This window comes from Camponotus floridanus, unplaced genomic scaffold (assembly GCF_003227725.1).
Source record: "Camponotus floridanus strain SB8 unplaced genomic scaffold, Cflo_v7.5 scaffold19, whole genome shotgun sequence".
Lineage (NCBI taxonomy): Eukaryota > Metazoa > Arthropoda > Insecta > Hymenoptera > Formicidae > Camponotus > Camponotus floridanus.
Window position 1 is genome coordinate 1641156 of NW_020229314.1, and position 20313 is coordinate 1661468.

General features: G+C 30.3%; 2 protein-coding genes across 3 annotated transcripts; both read right to left on the reverse strand.

The window, feature by feature from the left end:
* Positions 1–1924: 1924 nt before the first annotated feature.
* On the reverse strand, positions 1925–9846 carry LOC105248207. The gene is made up of 5 exons (XM_011252865.3): positions 9474–9846; positions 3760–4084; positions 2873–3106; positions 2465–2700; positions 1925–2227 (listed from the first exon to the last, which is right to left on the reverse strand). The coding sequence occupies exons 1-5, from the start codon at positions 9508–9510 to the stop codon at positions 2001–2003; spliced, it is 1059 nt and encodes a 352-aa protein (XP_011251167.1). The 5' UTR covers positions 9511–9846; the 3' UTR covers positions 1925–2000.
* A 5685-nt stretch (positions 9847–15531) lies between these two features.
* Positions 15532–19207, reverse strand: LOC105248208 (probable serine/threonine-protein kinase DDB_G0280133). 2 transcript variants are annotated; one of them, XM_011252866.3, is made up of 4 exons: positions 19119–19207; positions 18276–18378; positions 17969–18166; positions 15532–17852 (listed from the first exon to the last, which is right to left on the reverse strand). In XM_011252866.3, the coding sequence occupies exons 2-4, from the start codon at positions 18369–18371 to the stop codon at positions 16236–16238; spliced, it is 1911 nt and encodes a 636-aa protein (XP_011251168.1). In that variant the 5' UTR covers positions 18372–18378; positions 19119–19207; the 3' UTR covers positions 15532–16235. The 2 variants fall into 2 exon arrangements, with proteins under 2 accessions (XP_011251168.1, XP_025263585.1); XM_025407800.1 differs by lacking the exon at positions 19119–19207 and adding an exon at positions 18671–18955.
* Positions 19208–20313: the final 1106 nt, after the last annotated feature.

Below are 20313 nucleotides of genomic sequence, written 5' to 3' on the forward strand. Positions count from 1 at the left end.
AATTGTGCCGATATACATTGTTCTTTTGTGCGCCGTTCATTAATCGCTATTATATATACTGGAAAAGGTATACAAACAGAAAAATTGTTTTGATGAGATATAATTAAACGTGCTGCGGAACTATAATTATTGTGGCATTTTAAATGAGTCACGTATGCAAGTGCCTTACTATGAAATGGTTACAATATAAAGTAATTCATTCTTTTTTAATAAAATATATCTATAAAATATTATATTATTTAATTCTAGTTGTAATTTTGTTAACTGTGCTAATTATTTGGTGATGTATAATTTAATCTAATAAATCTAATAAATAATAGTATAAATAATTGACTTGGCAAAACTCTTAAAAGTATTTTGAATTATCCGTTAATATCATCTCAATCATCATTACATTAATTATTATATAAAAAATTATATTTAAAAGAAAACTGTATATATTGTATGTAAATTAATATGTTATATTTTTAACTATATATATATTGTAAGCATTTAATATCATAATTATAGCTTAATTTTTTTTAACGCACTTAACATTGGATATCAACTAAACGATTAAAAGATTCAGAATCAACTTTAAATATTAAAAAATGTTAAAGAGACCTACCAGCAGGCATCGTGTATTAAAACGGAATGATTTCCCGAAATTTCAAAAGAAATATTTTTAATCGTTACAATTATGATTATATGGTTATTATCGTAAAATATAAAACGTACAACGTGAAATATGTAACGTAATAATCATTGTTTTCGTTGATATCAATATCTCGATATTTTGATATGATTTAGATTGCGGTCGGGAAGACGCTCTGGATGCTTTGAAACATCATTCTATTTTTGTTCTATATTCCATAAGAATAAAGATAGAATGATGTTTCGGAGCATTCATAGCCTTGACCGCAGCCTTAATATAAAATACAATATATGTGCTGCATATAAGAATATTTTTTAAATTATAGCTAAAATTCAGACATTATTTTAATCGATTTAATTTATTTCTTTTTTAAGTTTTATTATCATAATTTCAGAATCTTTTGCGCAGAATTTTTATTTTTATTTTTTTGATGTTAATTAGAAATGCAAAATATCTTTGTATTCATTAAACTGTGATGACATATTTTTTGCAAAATAGAAAATTTTATAAAAATAATTTTTTTTCTTACTGGATCACTTACTAGATCACATTTTAGATACTTATATTTTATGCATACACAGACAAGCTTCTTTCATTTTTACTTATAAAATATTGCATGTACAAGCAAATTTTCTCTTTATTTTTACTTATATTTTAAAATATATTGTCCACATATATTTATTTAATTGAAAAACATTTTACATAAAAAATTATATAAACTTGTATATATTATATACATTTTTAATAATTAGATTCAAAAGTATATAATAATTTGCCTATTAATTTTAATCATTAAATTAAAAAATTTGAAGTAATGACAACATGATTTATGATTAAGCACCATAAAACTATAAAAATATATATTTTGGACATTGTGTTATGTATGTATTATCTGAAAAAATATTTGAACTGAGTGTAACTAACATTGTCTTGAATATTTTTTTTATTTTTATACATTACGCAATTATATTAAAAGTCTCAATATAGTTTATCTTAATGATTATAATTATATTGTTAATTTAATTATAATTACAAGTCTTATTACGTTACTAGCCGCCTTTCTTCCCATATTAGCTTTTAAAGGCCGCAATAATTCTTTATTTTTTTTTCAATGTCATCTTGATTATAATCTCAACACGAATCTTGACATATACATATATATTTTTTCGTTTTTTTTATATAAAAAGTATATTTAAAAATATATATTTTTCTTGATGAGCAATCTTTACCCTGTTTATATACGTATATAATACTAAATTAATTATTATAATATACATGTCATATCATAGATTTTTTTTACATGGAATTTCATAATTTGAATGTAATTTTATAAAGCTTGATATTTTTCCTTATTTCGATTAAGTATTCAATCGAAGTGATAATGAAAAATACTAACATTAGCATATTCCTTTCCAAATTTCCAATAAGCGAGAAAGGGATATTTTTCCAATAAGAAGATCGACAAACGCATTAAAGCATTAAAAAATGCGCGGAAAATTGAAGACCACCAAGCACTAGGTCGCATTAAGTATTTCAGCACAAAATGTTGCAGATTGAACAGGTACCAGCTGTAAAATGGCATGGTCGAAGTATCTGAAAATATATTTTGTTATTTTCGTGTAAATGATACATTGTATCTACGATGTTAAAAATTTATCGTCTCTTATATTTAAAATCAATACTATTTATTTTTTAGTTATAAAAAACCCCATTCTAAAAAAAGAGTACGTATGCATACTTTAGTGAATCTTTTTGTTATTTATTTCATTTTCTTAATTTCATATACTTTTCCGAAATTTAAAAATTTTATTCAAGCTTGAAAAGAACTACCTATTTCGATAGAGTGATTATTGTTACGTGCAGTCGAAGAGGCCAGATAAAGTGTGAATGCTGTGAATGCTAGTGGTTCAATATTGAAGTTGATGGGCCAGAGACTCTCTAACATCGCGTTGCCCATTTCTTCAAAGTATTCATTCTTTTTCGCCAGAGAGGGCATGAACACATCTTCCAATACTCTTTGGCAAAGAGCGCGAGTTTCTTCAACTGTTCCCGTACAAAGGTTGAATCTAAAAGAACAAAAAAATGTTTATGAATATCATATCAATATATATATATATATATATATATATATATATATATATATATATATTAATAATAATTTAATTTTTCAATTATTCGCTTCTGCTTACATTTTTATCATCTTATTGTACGCAATAAAAGACAAATAAAGATACCGACTTATCGTCCATCCCAAGCATGCTCCCGATGACTCTCCAGAGATGCACTACGCCTTCCATTTCTTCAGAAGTAGTTTTTATTCCTAAATATTCTCCGCTTATCATAGTATATCCAATGAATCCGAACTGAGCGAGTGCCATATCCAATTGCGTTGCTTTATGAACGCCAGCCTCAGTACTTTGCCGGAATGCAACACAGTGTTTTCTCCGCACGATTTTCAAGGACTCCAAGAATCTACAATGAGTTCATGATACTATATATACTATACATAAAGGATATGTATCATAAAGGAGGTAGAAATAAATTTATAAGTACAATGTATTGTGTACTATGTTAAAAAAATATTTGAAAAGATATATAAATATAAATAATATTATTATTTACATTAATTAATAAAATATATTCAAAGAATCATTCAATATTAACGTTTAAAGTTTAATTCAAATTTAATTACTTGAATACTTGTTTAAATAATTGCTTAAATAATTTGCTACATAAGTTAAAGCTATTAAAGTCTTACATTTATATAAAGTTGTATTTTTATACAATTCCAAATTTTTGTCAAGATAGATGTACAATCTCTTTTTGAAAACGTTAATTACTTTAATTATTTTAATTCTGTTTATTTTATATAAAACTAATAAAAATTATAATCATACAAATTTTATAAAAATTAATAAAGTAGATTATATGTGTTTATAAATTTATCGTATCAACAGTTTTCATTATTAGCAATTTTATAAATCTATAACTTTATAATATATCACGTATGTCTAATATTCGAATGAAATAATTTTTATTTATTACTTTTATATTTTAGTGTAAATCTGTTTCTTTTGTTTTTCTTGTATTGCAAAATCTCATGTTCACTTATTTGTCTTACGTACTCGTTGGGCTTTCCGTGAGGATCCTTTTCATGCCATACAATTGTATGAAGAACTGTCGATGCATATCTACGATAAGCCAAACAAGGAGTTCCGCTTTTTTTGGTGAACATAACTACCTTAAGTATGGTCGAAATTGCTAGGAGAGATACTAAACCGCAAAGTTTCGCGATCATCATAGAAAAGATATTATTGTAGAAGGCTTGCTGCCCAAGCCGAAATTTTTTCTCATCGTAAAACGATGGTAATTCTGGTTTTACACATTCGAAATTCATCGGAGTCTCAGCACCTTCCTTAAGAATGATGCGCATTCGTTCTTCCGCTACGTCTAGAAATTCACCGAAAAAATTATACTTTCTAATGAAAATTAGAACAATCTAAAAATTGAAAACAATCTAGCAAAAAATTTTCATATTCCAAATATTATCATTTATAAATTTTAACTCACGCATGTGCATATTAGAATATAATAATCCCATACAGCACAGGTAGATCCTGAGTATGTACTCAGTATATCGCAAACGTAGATTGTGTACATTTACTATAAATTAACTAATATTTGATATACGTATTTTGAGAATGTACAAAGAATGTTCCTATGTCTGACGTAGAAACCTACTCAATATATACTCAGAATATTTTATAGTATATTATAAGGTATATTTTTAGAATATCTTAAGCATATTTTTACATTAATAAATTATATATGACTAAAGAAGACAATTGGATTATATGTAGAATAAAAAATAGATTCTTCATGTAAAAAATAAATAAAAATGTGAAATTATTTACTTTATAAACAAAGCTTCAGACAAAAATGTTATTTCTAATAGATAAATATAAAACGTTTAAAAAATATCTATTAGTGTTTATTAAATAATTTTTATTGAAATATTTATCTCGATAATCTCGAATATGTACAATTATGTATAAAGTACACTCGACAATAGAAATGCTTTAATAAACGCAGTAAATGGATTATTTCTCTCTTTAATTTCAAATAATCTGTTTAATATTCTGAATTCTAACAAGGAATCCAGATTATTAGACAAATTACTTTAAATTAAATCAGTTTGTTATAAATTAAACTAACTAAAAAGAATAGAAGAAGAAACTTTGAAACTTATGTTAATACCAGTTCTTTTCCCATTTTATGAAAAATTGAGTACGAGTTTGGTAGCGTGCGTAGCAGCAAAAAGAAGAAACACATACAATATTATAGAGTATCCTGAAAATATACGAGAAATAATATACTGATAAGAGATATTCAAAGTATATTCTGAGAATATATGAGAAAATATGAGAAAATATGAGAAATATACAACAAGAGATGTTATGGAAATGTTCTCAGTATGTTACATCTGTAACGTATGTTCACAGTATGAGTGTAGAATATTCGAATGATATCATGTGCTGCATCATGGGATGTTAACAAAAATATGCTATTTGTTTCCAATTTGTAGATTTTGCCAATAATTTTATTTAAAAAAAATTAATTTAAATATAAATATATTTTTTGACCAGGCATTTTAATGAGATTTCTTTCGAATTACCCAGTGTGTGAATCACATAATGATATTCCTAAAAGCCACGCTTGACAAAACAAGGAGGATGCGTGTAACGAGGTTGTACGATCGCGATAACACAAGTTGCGATTGAGAACACGTTTTGCATGTAAAAATGCCGAAATCAACGTTGACATTTGTGGATGTGCACGTGAACGGAATCAAAACAACTCAGAATTTTAACAATCTGACATAACGCGTACATCCTATGCAATGTATGGCAAGATATGATTATTTCTCGGATAACAATTAAAAATAGAATGAATTTAATTACCATGCAAAAATAATTATAAAACTTACAGTCGTATAACTATCTCTTATTAATGATAAAATTATTTAATATTATCATATATATATATATATATATTTTTTTTTTTCCAACAAATGTTTTAAAAGAAGATAATATACGTATAAATCTTATAAAAATTTAAAAACTTATTACTATAGCTTTACACTATATTACTACTTTTATTACTATATCTTATTACTATAGCTTGATTTTATTACAGCCTTAGAAACGCTGTAAAATGCTAAAAATTGGCATTGACGAGTCATCCAAAAATTTACATCAGTTGGAATATATTTATATAAAATATAAAATAATACACTGACATTGAATTTTTCTTCAGCATTTAAATTTTCATTTCTCGAACGGAAATTTTACTATCTAGATATTCTACTATTTGCACACATTATGCAATGTTTATCCACAGAATAGAATATTAGCTTAACACGAATATATAAGGTCAAGACTACGTGATTCATTGCAAAATATTTGAGATGTTACTAAATGAGAATAAAATTAATATATTATTTCTATATGACGCAGGATTTATAAATTTATAAACAAATCATATAAATCTCTATTATATATTCTCTCAAATAAATAGAGTTCAACACCAGAAAAATATTTATTCTAAAATTCCGCTATTCTAAAATTTATTTAGTCTGTATTGATATATCAATATAAATATATTGTATTATGAATAAAATATCATACGAAGATGCTATTACAAGTTTACTTAAGCCGTTGACTGCAATCGGTGATCGAATTCTTTTACTCAATCAGAAATATAATATAATTAATATGATGTTGCAATAACGTTGAAAATCAAATGTTACGTAAATCAATATTGACTCTGATAATAAATGCTATATTATAAACTGAAAAAATTATGAAAATTATGACTTGTAACAATGGTCTTATGAAATAGCTTTAGGCTATTATTGGCTAGATATACACACAACGTGTAGAATATTTAATAAAGCTTTAAAAAAATATGTAGATAGCTTAATATCGCTAGTCGAATTTTCAAAAGATTAAATGAAATTGTGTAGTCGACCAAGCTAGCCAGAAATATAATTTATTCAATACGATGTTTCGACCATATGGTTGTGGTCCTTATCAAGTATACAAAATTAGCCGAAGTAATGGTAATCAGAGTGTCGGCATAGATAATAATCTTGTACAAAGCACAAGTCACATTAACAAACTTTATTTTTAAAATTCAATTTTTAAGAACAATGAGTCCGTGTGGGACCTCGTCAAAGACTGACACAACCATATGGTCGAAACGTCGTATTGAATAAATTATATTTCTGGCTAGTTTGGTCGACTACACAATTTCATTTAACCTTTTAAAAAAATAGTTCAAAATCAATATTGACTCTGATAAACAATAAATGGAAAAACACTTCAGTTTAGTTTTTATTTCAGTTTATAATTTGCAAGAAATATTTTGCAATTTATTGTTAATTTATGCAATATCTGTAATATTCATGTACAATTTATGCAATATCTGTAATATTCATTTATATTGATTATTCTGTTTACATTAAATTTCTGCTAACATTAAATTTTTTACGGTCTGATTATTATATCGTAATTAGATTTTGTCCAAATATTTTCGCATTTATCGTCAATACTTGATATAATAAATTTTATTTAATCTTTTTGTCGATAAACTAGATATTCAAAATGATTTAAATATTAAAAATTGTTATGTTAATTTTTTTGCTCGAAATAAAATATAAAGGATCTTTATATTTGGAAACTTTCTAAAATATACTAAAAAAGAATGGGTGATAATCCAGCAGCTTCTATAAACAAATTATCGCAATATATCGACAACACACAGAAAATATACTCGGATATCCATACATTGATGGAAAAATGAAAAGTAATGTATTGAAGTTAATATTTATTCTGATGTTATCTGATGTCGCGACATGAAAAGATCGAAACGTACATATGTATTTTTATATCTAACTGATTATTATATATTATGTATCTAGACTAATATATTATGTATCTTATTTAGAGTCTTTTATTATTACTTCTAACATTGCGTCACGATCTTTTAGCCTTTCTTTTTTATTGTGTTTTGTTATCATCCGTATATTGCTTTTGTCATTTTATTTCATTAAATATGACTTTCAAAATTCAAAGTTATCTCAATTAAGAAATTTTTCCAATTCTAATTAAAAGATTAAAAATAAAGAGGGTTAACAGTCCGTAATAATATAAATTAGAAAAGGAAGGCTTCCGGACTGTGACATAGGATGTTCGTACGAAAAAATAATTAACAGTTGAAACGCAAAACAGAGCTACTAAATTAAAAAATGATTTAATAAGCCAAACTCTGTCGGCACAAAAAGACTATAAAAATATAATTTTAAAGACAGACGCACGTTTCGATCTTTTACAGATCCTTATCAATGTCATATAAATAATAAAAATTCTTTATTATTAAATCTTTATTACGAATTAAAAGAGTTAGAGTTCATCGAGTTGTTTTCATTCTCAAACTTAAAAGAATTCATAAGTTAAAAGAATTATTCGTTGGATCAGCATTTTCATTCACATTTTACAAGTGTATGATTTCTTTTAGCATTCTGTAATTTTAATGCGACAAGTACTGCAGCGATAAATACCAGTCAATATAAATTGAGGTCGCATTCTATTCGTACTTTCATTAGACAAGCTGTGGTTCTTTCAATTCGAGATGAAAACGAAAGGGAAATCTTTTTTACATAAATTCTTACTGGTGTACCTTTGTCATTAAACATATAACTAGTAATAAATAACTTTGCGCGTATTAATTCCATATTAATTTTCTAAATAAATATTTTATAATATATTTTTTATAAATGTTTTCGAATAATTATCTAATTGTTTTCTCTAATTAAATTAAAACAAAATAATGTAATAATTTTTATCATTTTTTTATGATTAGTGCGAATTATAATAATAATAATAATGCATTGTTTTGCACAAACATATATAATATGTTTGATATTTTTTGACATTTCCGAAGAAAAAGCTTTTATTGTATAAATTTCGACATTTATTCGATCATTTATTATATAATTTAACATACACGATTCGAAAGTCTTATATAATATCTCATAGCAAATATATAAAAGAGAGAAAAAAACTGTTTCTATGAACCTCCATCTATTATACAACCTTATCTATTACAACCTTGAAAGAGAATGGTGAATTCTAATGATATTAAATTTGTGTTACTTGTTAATTAACATTTTATTATAATTGCTTACGTATGTTTTCTATTTCTTAAACTAATAGTTCTCTTTCTTATATATTGCAAGCATGTACTTATAAATATAAGATATTCGTAGATATACAATTAAAATTATATAAATATATAAAATAAATATATAAATATATAAAATAGAATCTCACATAAATTAAAAATCTAATAAAAAATTTATTTTAACCAACACTATACACGAGAAAAGAGCGATTAAGACCCACTGCAGATGGTAGTACGTAAAATTTTTTAAAGATTAATAATTCGCGAAAATTAAAACGCACACAAGGCATATGTATATATTTTACTTGGTGCATTAACCAAGATATAGATTCTCATTTTTGAGAATACTATAAAATCTCTCTTTACCCCCCTGAAAAGATGTAGGCGAGAAAAATATCGGGGCGAAATCGCTGTCGAATTATCAATTTATTAATTTATTTTAATTTTAAGAAAAATAGAATTAATTAAAGAAACTAAATTAGTGAAATTAATATCAATAATTCTAAGATATCTTGTGTAATAAAAAAATTGAAACTGACCGATCAATCTTTTCTGTCGCAATTAAAAATCATCTTTTTTATACAAAATAACTGACCTTCCACAGAAACATTATCCGGTAACTTTTCCGTCATTTTGGTCACTTTTGTCCATCAGAGCACTATAATATTTAGGATAATACTTGGATGATGATTCTTGCAATGCAGCGCTGACTTCAATGAATAGGATAAAAGATGATTAGATAAATAGAATAATAGAACAAGATTTCTTGTGCGCTCGCGAGATGTTGTTCTTGCAAGTCTCGATATTGTACTAACTATATTTAGAGTCCTTGCTGTACAGAAGAGCTCTTTCAAGCAGGTTTTTAGTCGTACCTACTCTGGAGAAAGGCACCCCTTCCACTTTCTCTTTCCCTTCCACATACAGTTCGTAATGGATGCTGTCTTATACAATGTATTCTTCTGTAAAAACAATTCGCACGATGAAAAGAGATCAAATTTAAAATTCTTACAAAATATTCTATAACTTCTTTTGTAAATTTTCCAAATAATCTTCTTTGATGTATATTTGACTTAGAAAAGAAACTATTTTTTTCTTTCGAAAAAAATAATTTATATATTATAAATCATAGTCCGTGATTGTGAAACAAAAGTTAAAAATTCGATTTTATATTTACAAGGTATTTTTTACATTTACTGATATGAGAAAGTCAGTCCTTAAGACACTTAGCACAGGTTTTTGGATCATTTAGCACAATTCACTGCAACATGCGATTTGTAAATGAAACCTTGTTTATTTTATGTTACATAATGCATGTCCAAATCTAGTTTCGAATGCATGAGGTAGGAGTGGCACGTGATATCACGACACTTTCACAAGAAAACACGGAAGATATTTCTAATCGTCGAATCGGATGTAAGTGTCGCGCGAATGCACTCGCGGATGTGTCTCGCGTTAAAATTTCATCCTTTCAATCTCGCTGAAAGGAAGTCTAGACTCTTGGAATTTTTGCACTATTTATTGACGATAAATTATGATTGCTCATATAAATTGTCGTTGCACACCGGAAAAGCCCGCGTCATTGTCGGAAATTGACCAACGTCGACAGATGGTTGATGCAAATCGTTTTTGTGGGAATAAACCGAACGTCTAGTGAGTGAGAGTTATAGCATGGCTCGTTTGACACAAACGGAAGAGAAAAGTCCTCCCACCTTCGTTCTTCCCACACGAAGTTTCTCTCTCTACACGAAATTAAGTATCGAAATGGTCCTTCCTTATGTTAGTGAAAGCATAATTGATCATTACATTACAAGTTTGCAATATTTTTCGATCTATTGATGTAATTTGTCTATTCATTTTCACATAAAAAAATATAGATATAAGATTATGAAGCGCGTGAGTATAAATTAGTGTTGTATTATGTATTATCTTTTGAAAAAATTCATTTTCATCGAGCAAAATTTATATTTTATAATATCAAATATATTATATAATATATGAGCCAGGTCATACATAAATTTGTGTACATTTATAGACATATAAATGTATATATGTATTCACAAATGTTTATTATATAATCGTATTATATAATGTATTCACAAATGTTTGTATATAATCGATTTTTATAATATTATATAGTATGAAATAAAAATATTGCCAATAAAATTGCAAAAAGTTATTGATAATGAAAAAATACGTATCATTGCTTAAAAAATTGACTGCTAATTTATTTAAAAAAATATGCATAAATTTCTGATTGATGCAATGTAACACACAGCCAATATTTATATATACTAATTTCAATATGATAACATCTTCTCGTGACATCTTCATTAAAAAAAATTACTTTTAAATTATCTTAGGATAGAAAATAAGAAAATAAATTATCAGATCGTTATTATGAAAAAATGAATCGGTTCAGTTAAACTGTAAAAATCAAGCGGATAAAACGAGCAATGATACTAGATAGACTTTGGAAAAATCATATATTATAGAATAATAATAGAGTACAATGTTCGTGGCAATAATAATATAATAAATCATAATATATTTATATGTACCTGACAATATAATAAGAATCTAAAATAACACAAATACTGAATACATATTATTAACAATAATCAGATAAGAGGCGGCGTCAAGGAAGTTTTGGCAGAGAAACGGACCAGGCCGCTATAGAATTGTAATTAATTAAAAGAAAAAAAATGCCGTAATAAAGTCATAAAACTGACAAAATTTGTATCGGCATTTGAATGCGCTGCTTTGTCTCTCTCTTTCTGAAGACTTAAAAGAAGTACTTAAAATCACGCTGTTTCAATATCATTATTAAAGATCTGTAAGAAATACGCAAATTTAAATACGCAAATTTCTAAATAAACTTATAAATAAACTTCCGCCAATACACACTAAGCGCCATCGTGTATTCGAATAAAAAAGAAAATTGAAAAAAAAAAAACAAACATTTGATATTCACTTTCATTGATAATCAACAGAATCAAAATTACATGTAGTCAGAAATAATCTACCTGTATAAATAATTTCATATGAGAATAAATTTCATTTTTTTTGTTTAAAACAACTTTTGTTTAAAACACTTTTCTTCATTGACGAAGCTTGGTTTTTCGCTAGAATTGCGAATATTTTGAATCTTAATAAAGCATATTCATACACTTAGGAAGAGGAAAGAAAATGCGATGAAAAACATAAATCACGTCTTATAAATTCATTATCGTTATTTGATCTCTGATCTTTATACGATTATTTCATTTAGAATTTTATATTGTGTAAAAATTGCGCGCGATATATGGATTCGCTTGCCATAGCTCGACTTAGTCATCGCTTATGAGAGGACGCTTAGTATGTAAATAAAACAATACTTATATCGTATATAGAGAAGGGACTCAGGTCGCAATATAATAATTACACAGCCTTATTCCCACATCGTTTCCAAGAGAATTCTGCCGATTGTAAAATCGCAATTTTCCACAGTAATCGAGGTATTTTCGCATCACATTTTATGTGACATGCTTCATCTTTTCTCCTCGCTTTTATATAATTTCATGTCTCTCTGCGGATTATGGTCCTTTCCACGCTACCGTATATAAACAAATAACTAATCACGCGGGCTGAGATCTTTAATATTACTAACGAAGCACCTCGAGAATACGCTGAACAAACATGACTAATGTTTGGAAATAAAATTCGAGAGTAGGCGATTCTTCCAATAGTTGACAAGTACATTTTAAAATATCGAAACATGCGAGGATCATGATAAAAGTGCGGTTCGCAAATTTAAATAGTTGCAAAGAGTCTCCCTGTAATAATCCGAATCTCTTAAAACTACTATATATGATAATATACCTAGATTATGTATTCAGAGAACGATAAAATTTCCGCGAAAAGGATTTCTCCCGTAAAAATGCCGTTTTCAAATGCCATTAACTTGCTAACTCTCGTATATAGGTGATGTTCAAAAATTATATTATTAGTCTAAAAATATAATCATACTTTTATAATTTTCGTTAATAATTATAACTAGTTTTTAAAAATTTTTTATAATGAAAACGCAGTAAAATTGTGCTTTTCATTAGAATAAAAATTACCAAAATATTGCGCACGCAATTATTAATATCTGTATTCAAAAGTTATAATATATTAGAAATTAAAGATGTGTTTAAATAAAAATAAAAAATAAACTCATAAATTAAATAACATAATTTATAACAAAAATTGGAAAAAATATATAATGTAATTAATAATAATAATAATAATAATAATAATTTAATTTTGCATTGCATGGTAGAAGAATTTAATATTCATGTTATAATCTTTTGTGTTTGAATAAAAAAATAATGCATTTTTTGAGAATTATCTCACAATTCCTAAAGTTACATTCTCAGCTGAAAATCCCCACTAGAAGTATAAAAATATATTTTTAATAAAACATCGACTTCGAAGTGACGCGTAAGAGCGGTTGGCAAATCTCGTTAAATACAAATATCACTCGTTCTTATCACAAAACTAGGAAATCAAGTGAAGGAAGGCTCATCCTGAATTATAAAATTCAGGAAAAAGAAGAAGAAGAAGAAAGTCGACTTGATCGAGATGATAATTAGATTTAAGAATTGATTATTACACATTCGTGCACTATTTGCGCGATTAAAAATCGACTCTTTCCAACTATTTCAATTTAAAAATGGCAGCTTTATCCACCACTCTTATCGTGGCAGCAATTGTGTGAAAACTGTTAGAATATAAATGACAGTCTATCGTCTACAATAGAGGCCAAACACTATTTTTATCCTTAGAAGACTGTTAACATTAGGTGGCTACTTAACGCTTTAAACATTATGTTTCGCTAAAACTGTTTAGTTTTTGTTCATCTTTCGGAGACAAGGTCGCTAATGTGCGATGTCGCTTAACGCATTAAATAGGAAAATAATATGCGCGACCCAGTCGTCTACTAATCGAGGGCTAATTGGGCGATTATGTTTATAGGCGCAATAATTGACCGATTAGTCTCGATCAGACCGTATGTGATGCATATTTCTCTTCTTAGGCTGATAAAACTGGCAGAGTATCCAACTGAGAAGCGTATTTCTTCAGATGGGTTACTTTACGATATCCCTGTACACTCTTTCAACTATAAGATTATACGGTGAGTTTGTGTGATGGCAGATTTTCCGTCCTCTGTAAATTGCATAATTGGCTTTGAGTATTTGACGCGTAGAAGACGATTGTTCAAAGTGAAAGATAAATGAATCGAAGGAACTGAAATGCAATCAATTTGCAATTGAGAATTTAAATGGAAGTTTTTTGATTACGAACGTGATCAGCGAGTCATTGTCCGATTTTTTTTTCGAAAATTAATTATTTCGATAAAATATAATATTAAAATGTCAAAAAATTGTTCGAATTAAATTCTATAATATATATATATATAAATATAAATTGTGTAATATACAAATAATAGATCCTTATTAAAAGATTTGATATTTCTTGTTAACCAATGATAAGATTAAAGAACGATTCTCGCTGACTATACGTTCTTAAAGGAGAAGTTATACAAATTTTGATAGGAACTTCCCCGATTGCTTTGTAGGAAGATAAGTACGAGCGATGATCAAATTATACATTCTATGATAAAATGCTTCTTTCCTCGTTAATCTACGGCAACACTCGTCTCGCAATAATTACACGTTATTCCGGCTTAAATCTACCATCTCTCCCTAATGGTAGATTGTCGACAATATCGCTGCATACTTAACGGAGCTGGGTAAAACATTGGTTCACACGTTTCAATCACAGAGCGAATCTCTAAATAGCTATTGGCGATGAACTATCACATGATCCGTTAATCAGCGAAAATTCCCAATATCATAGAAGTAATTTCGCGTACATCTGTGATTATATCGGATGTTTCATCCCGATGATTTATCGAGGCGATAAATTTCGCGTCACAATATTCGGAGACTGCTGTTCTAAATAGCACACACATGTATCCACTCGCTCATCGCGCTTATTTTAATCAGCTTTAGCGCTCAGTCAAATCTAAAGCGAATCTCAATTCATATTCGTGCATAGAGCTAAGCAGCGTTCCAAGTTCCAGATTATCTCATACACTTAAAAGTATTTTAATATCACTCTCTTTGTTTATCCGACTACCCTCTGCCGAGAAATATTGGAAGCAGATTATTAGATAGATGGAATTCAATTAACAAACGTGAGCTCAAATGATTCGTTGCCATAGTGGGTACAGTAATAATATCAAACTCATTTAGTTTTGTTCAGTTATACACATATACACACAAATATACACATACATTCAGTCACTCACTCATTTTATATATCTATCTGTTTTAAATCAAAACTTAAACATTTAACAAATCATGTGTCATCGCTTTATATAAGAGATAACACTTATTTTTCTATAAAATCTAGAATAGAAAGAAAACTGAATTCGTCATTTAATTGGCTAATTCTATTAAACAAAAATCTAATAAATTCCACCGCATGAATGTCTCTCGACATTTTGGAATTTTTTGCATCTTTGTAATAGTAGTTACAGAGATATTACGAAAATTATAATTAAATTGTATTGAATTTCTATTAAAAACAAAATAGAAGAAAATAATCTATGTTTTAAATATGGCCATTGTAAAAAAAGTGATTAATTAATCAAACTATACATTAAAATTCAAATTGTACCCAAACAAATGGCTTTCTTGACATTTCCATAGTCGACGATAGCTGATAAATAGACACGATGATTTTACTCTAGTACTGTTACTCTAGTATGATCATATACACTATGTTTGCAACAGTTTTCACAGCCTGCTGATTAATTCTTAATGATCCACTTTGCTATCTTATTTCTTTCGAATTCTGAACTTACTCCAAGCCTTCAAGAAGCATAAATTCTTTGAAAATAAAAGAACTTCAAAGTACATTATGCGATTATCTCTGAAAAATTGTGGATCGCCAAGAATTAAAATATCGACTATCGAAGTGTCTCTTGTAGATGAATGCTTTCAGATACCGACTATCGAAAAATTCAACGGCACTGTGACAATGATTCATCGCATATGTAGAATTACACACACTATGTCCATAGCTATTTGCGCGATATCTGACCGTCAAAATTTTCCCAAAGGAAGACGCGTAGATTCCGAATGAAAGGACTCGAAATATTTCTTCTGTAAATGTTTCGATCGTCAAAGGCAGGTCTCCTCCTTTCTTCCTCTCTCTCCAGTATCTTTCATTTTCTTGTGACTTCTCTATCGAATAATGTTCTATTTATTTACATCAAAGCTCTCGATCGCGTGATAACACAGCTGTATACCAGCTGTAGATCAGGCTATCACGAGAGCACGGGACCGACTTCGGTCGCGTCCTTGCAGTCTTGAATGGATATCTGAGCAATCTCGCTCACTATTTCCTCCTGAGCCTCCTTCTTTAATATCGTGTATCCTTGCCCTTGTTCCTCATTCTCGCACGTTTTACCATTAGCTGTCTTCGTTTGACCGTTTACTTTTCTTTTGTTAGACGTCTCTTCACCAGACCCGCTCGCATTAATCTTGAACACGCTCTTGATAATGCTGTTCATTGTTGGCTGCGAGCGCTTCGGACTATCCGATACAAGAGAATTATGCTTGTCATTTTTCATCATTTTTCGCGTTTTAGCATTGTTTCTGGCAAACTTGTTGGGATTCTTTTGAACAGTTGGTTGTTGCATTGCTGACGCTTCTGTCTCTTTTGTTTCTGAAGGCTTATCTATTTTTACAGGATTCTTCTCTTCGCATGGCGGCGGATCATCAATAGTATATGCCTTTTCTGGATTATCGAGATCTTCTTTTTCCAACGTATCCACAGCCACATTTTCATCTTTTTTAAAATCCTCATTTAGATCTGTCACTAAAGCAGTCTTTGATTCTTCTGTTTTTTCTGTTGAAACTTTATTATTCTCCGTATGATTAGTTATATCCTGCCGCTCCATCAGTGTTTCTCTTTGGAGAACTTTGACAGGACTTTTCGGTTTCGTGAAGGATTGATCTTCCTTTGTTTGACAATTTGTACAAGAAGTATGCATAGGTGAATTCTGCCTCTTAGTAGCATTGTTTTTCTGAACTACTCCCATATGCGGTCTACCCGTCCTGTGCGCATTATTTTGTACATTGAACGATCCAGGCTGTTCGTGCTGTGGCTGTACAGTATTCAAGTGCATTTGTTGTGATTGCTGCTGTTGTTGTTGCTGCATCCTACGCATATCAATGTGCATTACATTGTCCATGCGCGGCTGCTGTTGCTGTTGTTGCTGATAAGGGGCATATGGCTGAAAAGGCTTGATCAGGCTCGGAGGATTAATCACTGGAGGAGTATTTGTAGCTGGTCCGTATGGCAGATTCGAGTTCGGATGCATATATTTAGTATTCACATACTGTGGCCATGCTTGTCTAGGTTGAAATTGATGCTGCGCCGTAATAATATTTTGCACGATTTGATCTTCTCTACCACGTTCCCGATAATTATAACGATCAAGTGAGAGTACTTGAGGAACTTTACCATGATACTGTTGTGACATAATAGGACCTGATATGAAGATCGGCTCGTTTTTGGAAATTATCGAGCTTTGAGGCTGATGACCGTAATTGTCATAGTGCATATTTTCATTACTAATAGTTCTGCCATATGCAATGCTCGAATGATACTGTGGCGGTTGTGGAGTATACTCTTGTTGCTGCTGCTGTTGTTCTGGATACTGAGGATATTGCGATACAGAAGGTTGAGCGTCGATCCAGGTTTCTTGCTGAGGCGGACGCTGCTCGCTATCACGAATGGCTAATACGGCGTTCCAAACTTCCTTCAATTCGCCCGTAATATCTCGATCTTTTAAAATTGTATAATGACGACTGAAGAAAACTCCTGTGTTCATTGCTTCTACAAAGTCTAGTAATAACTCGATAAAGCTCATACGCTTCTGTTGGAAAAAATAACATACGCAATAAATGAGTCATTGAGAATTAATAAGAAATAATTGTAATAGAAATTTCATTATTCTCCAGATAATTTTATAAATGTAAAAACATTATTTACCTTTGGATCCTGAGCATTCTTGCCACTCATTCGTAAGACTTCTGGATTAGCCATTACAGCAAACACAATGGCTTCTGTTTTTGTGCGAGGTGGTGGCACTCTCATACCTCCGTAGAGCGGCACGGGCAGTGAAGGCTTGCGAGGCATCGCAATTTTATCCCAAGACAATACATTCACGTAACATGGTGCAGTAGTGCCCTTGATGGAGAAAATTAACATTTATATAACATTCATGCTATCCATTCCAGCACGCACAATGTAAACAATATACTCTTACAATAATACTGTTATTATAATGATATAATACCTGTATAAAATCTTGTATGCACATATGCGGCTGTGGAGGATTCTTAAAAAGTCGCGCACCATTGCGCTTCATTCTGGGCACACTACCCTCTGTCATTTTGCAGCTGAAAAATAAACGATCGGACCATAAAAATTCCATACAAGTAAAACTTTTCACCTGCGCCTGTCAAAATGTCATTTCTCTCGCACAGAATCTTCAATGTCAGCGATACGATCGACGAATAGAAGACAAACGATTGACTTATCTCTCATAATTATTTACTTTAAATACAGTCGGTAATTATTTACTTTAAACACAATACGGCTCACAATTTTCATCTCCGATAACGCGTAAACATCTACGGATGAAACCATTAGACCTCAAAATTATTTTCGAATCGATGCAACTCATCGTACATATCGCATGTGCACTTTTCATCGCTCAAGATTCCGTGTCTCGACAATTCCTGCCTCACGATCCGCGGGATTCGCCAAAACTGCAAAACACTCGAGAAACACGGATTCGCGGTCATAAAAACACTTTGCTATCAATATGGCGCGATACGGAGCGGTCGGAATATCACGTTATGACAGATCGCGAATCCCGGGGTAAGCCATAAATGTTCGCTCGAACGGACGGACGAACAATTATGTAACGCGATACGAAGGGAGAAGGACGATTTTGCGAGTGTTTCCGACCAATCGAGGTCGTTCGCGCGCGGCCAAGGCTACGCTCGTCGACGTAACCTCAAAAATCGCGACGACACTCGCGTCTACTCCGAACTGTCGGCGTTCGAAATCCCGAGACGCGGTTTTCGAGCGGCCAGATACGACACATTCTCTCGCTTCCTCGTGGTAGACTTACCCCCGTGGTGGTGGTCTTTCGTTTCAAGTAAAAGCTCAAACAACCACGAACCCGACGAGACACATTATCGGACAGATTCACGGGAGACGATCCCCCATCGTTCCTTTTGTTTATTATCTTCCCGGAGGCTTGCGCGCGGATCATGCGCAGATCGGACACCGCGCGCCCTCTTCGCGGCTGCGACGCGACTCAAGTTTCAAGATGGCGCCCGACGTAGCGGCACGCACCGGAAGCGCCTCTCGCAGAATCAGCTCGCAAATTCCCTAGAACGCGTGTAACGTGCGCTTTTACGATTTCGGCGGGACAAGTTGGTCGCGCGCAACTTCGGATCGTCTGAAATCGTCGTCGGTTTGTTAAATTACGCACGCGAATTCCGTTAATTCCGCGTCATTGTGTTATTTCGCCGAGATTGTGATCACAATGGAACGATGTAAACACGATGGATCGCAAACACGGTAATTGTTGTCCTTGTTTCTTTTTTTCTCAAAGATTCTCGCGCAATTGTCCGCAATTCTGGAATCAAACATCATTTTATACTCGATTCCATGAAGAAAGAATATGGCGGATGTATTATTACGTGTAATATTGAATGAGAAAATCCGATATTTATTTATATTTGGAGAGTAATATTATAAATCATTGCAGGTGCCTACGAGAGGGAACTATGCGAGATTGGAGGTTGTATCAAGATTACAGAATCTGCGACATGATTCACCTACAAATGTGAGTAATTTTTTAACAATAGCATATATTATACACAATATATATGTGTACTAAGTCGACTTGGATGTGTAAATAGTCGACTTGGAATTTTTCCCCTACTTCGATCTCAATGTCAATCTAATGTCAATATATACTTTGATACTTTAAGTATACACATCAGCACACACATATATTCAAATATTACCGTCTTTAAGGTTATTTAAACTATATTTACGTCGAAAATTTTTTTTTGAAATTTTCAAACGAACAACTTTGTTTATTATCTATTTGAGTAGAACGTAAAGAGTAAAAGTTTAATTTCTATATAAATTTATCGAAATTCGTTAGAATTTATAAACACGAGAAAATTGATGTTGAAAATAGGAGAAAAATTTCGAGCTCGTTAAAATATAAAAATTCGAAAGGAACTTGTCAAAGTTTCAAAACACGATCGATTTACAACATTTTAAAAACCTATTATTTCTATAAGTTC

Excerpts from the sequence above, each read along its gene's own strand:
- LOC105248208 (XM_025407800.1), bottom strand. The coding sequence starts at position 18,786 with ATGACCGCGAATCCGTGTTTCTCGAGTGTTTTGCAGTTTTGGCGAATC. Across the intron at positions 18,379-18,670 it reads GAAAAGTGCACATGCGATAT|CTGCAAAATGACAGAGGGTA; the intron begins GTACGATGAGTT and ends TTTATTTTTCAG. Across the intron at positions 17,853-17,968 it reads AGAATGCTCAGGATCCAAAG|AAGCGTATGAGCTTTATCGA; the intron begins GTAAATAATGTT and ends TTTTTCCAACAG.
- LOC105248207 (XM_011252865.3), bottom strand. The coding sequence starts at position 9,510 with ATGACGGAAAAGTTACCGGATAATGTTTCTGTGGAAG. Across the intron at positions 4,085-9,473 it reads GGATAATGTTTCTGTGGAAG|ACGTAGCGGAAGAACGAATG; the intron begins GTCAGTTATTTT and ends GTGAATTTCTAG. Across the intron at positions 2,228-2,464 it reads TAATCACTCTATCGAAATAG|ATACTTCGACCATGCCATTT; the intron begins GTAGTTCTTTTC and ends ATATATTTTCAG.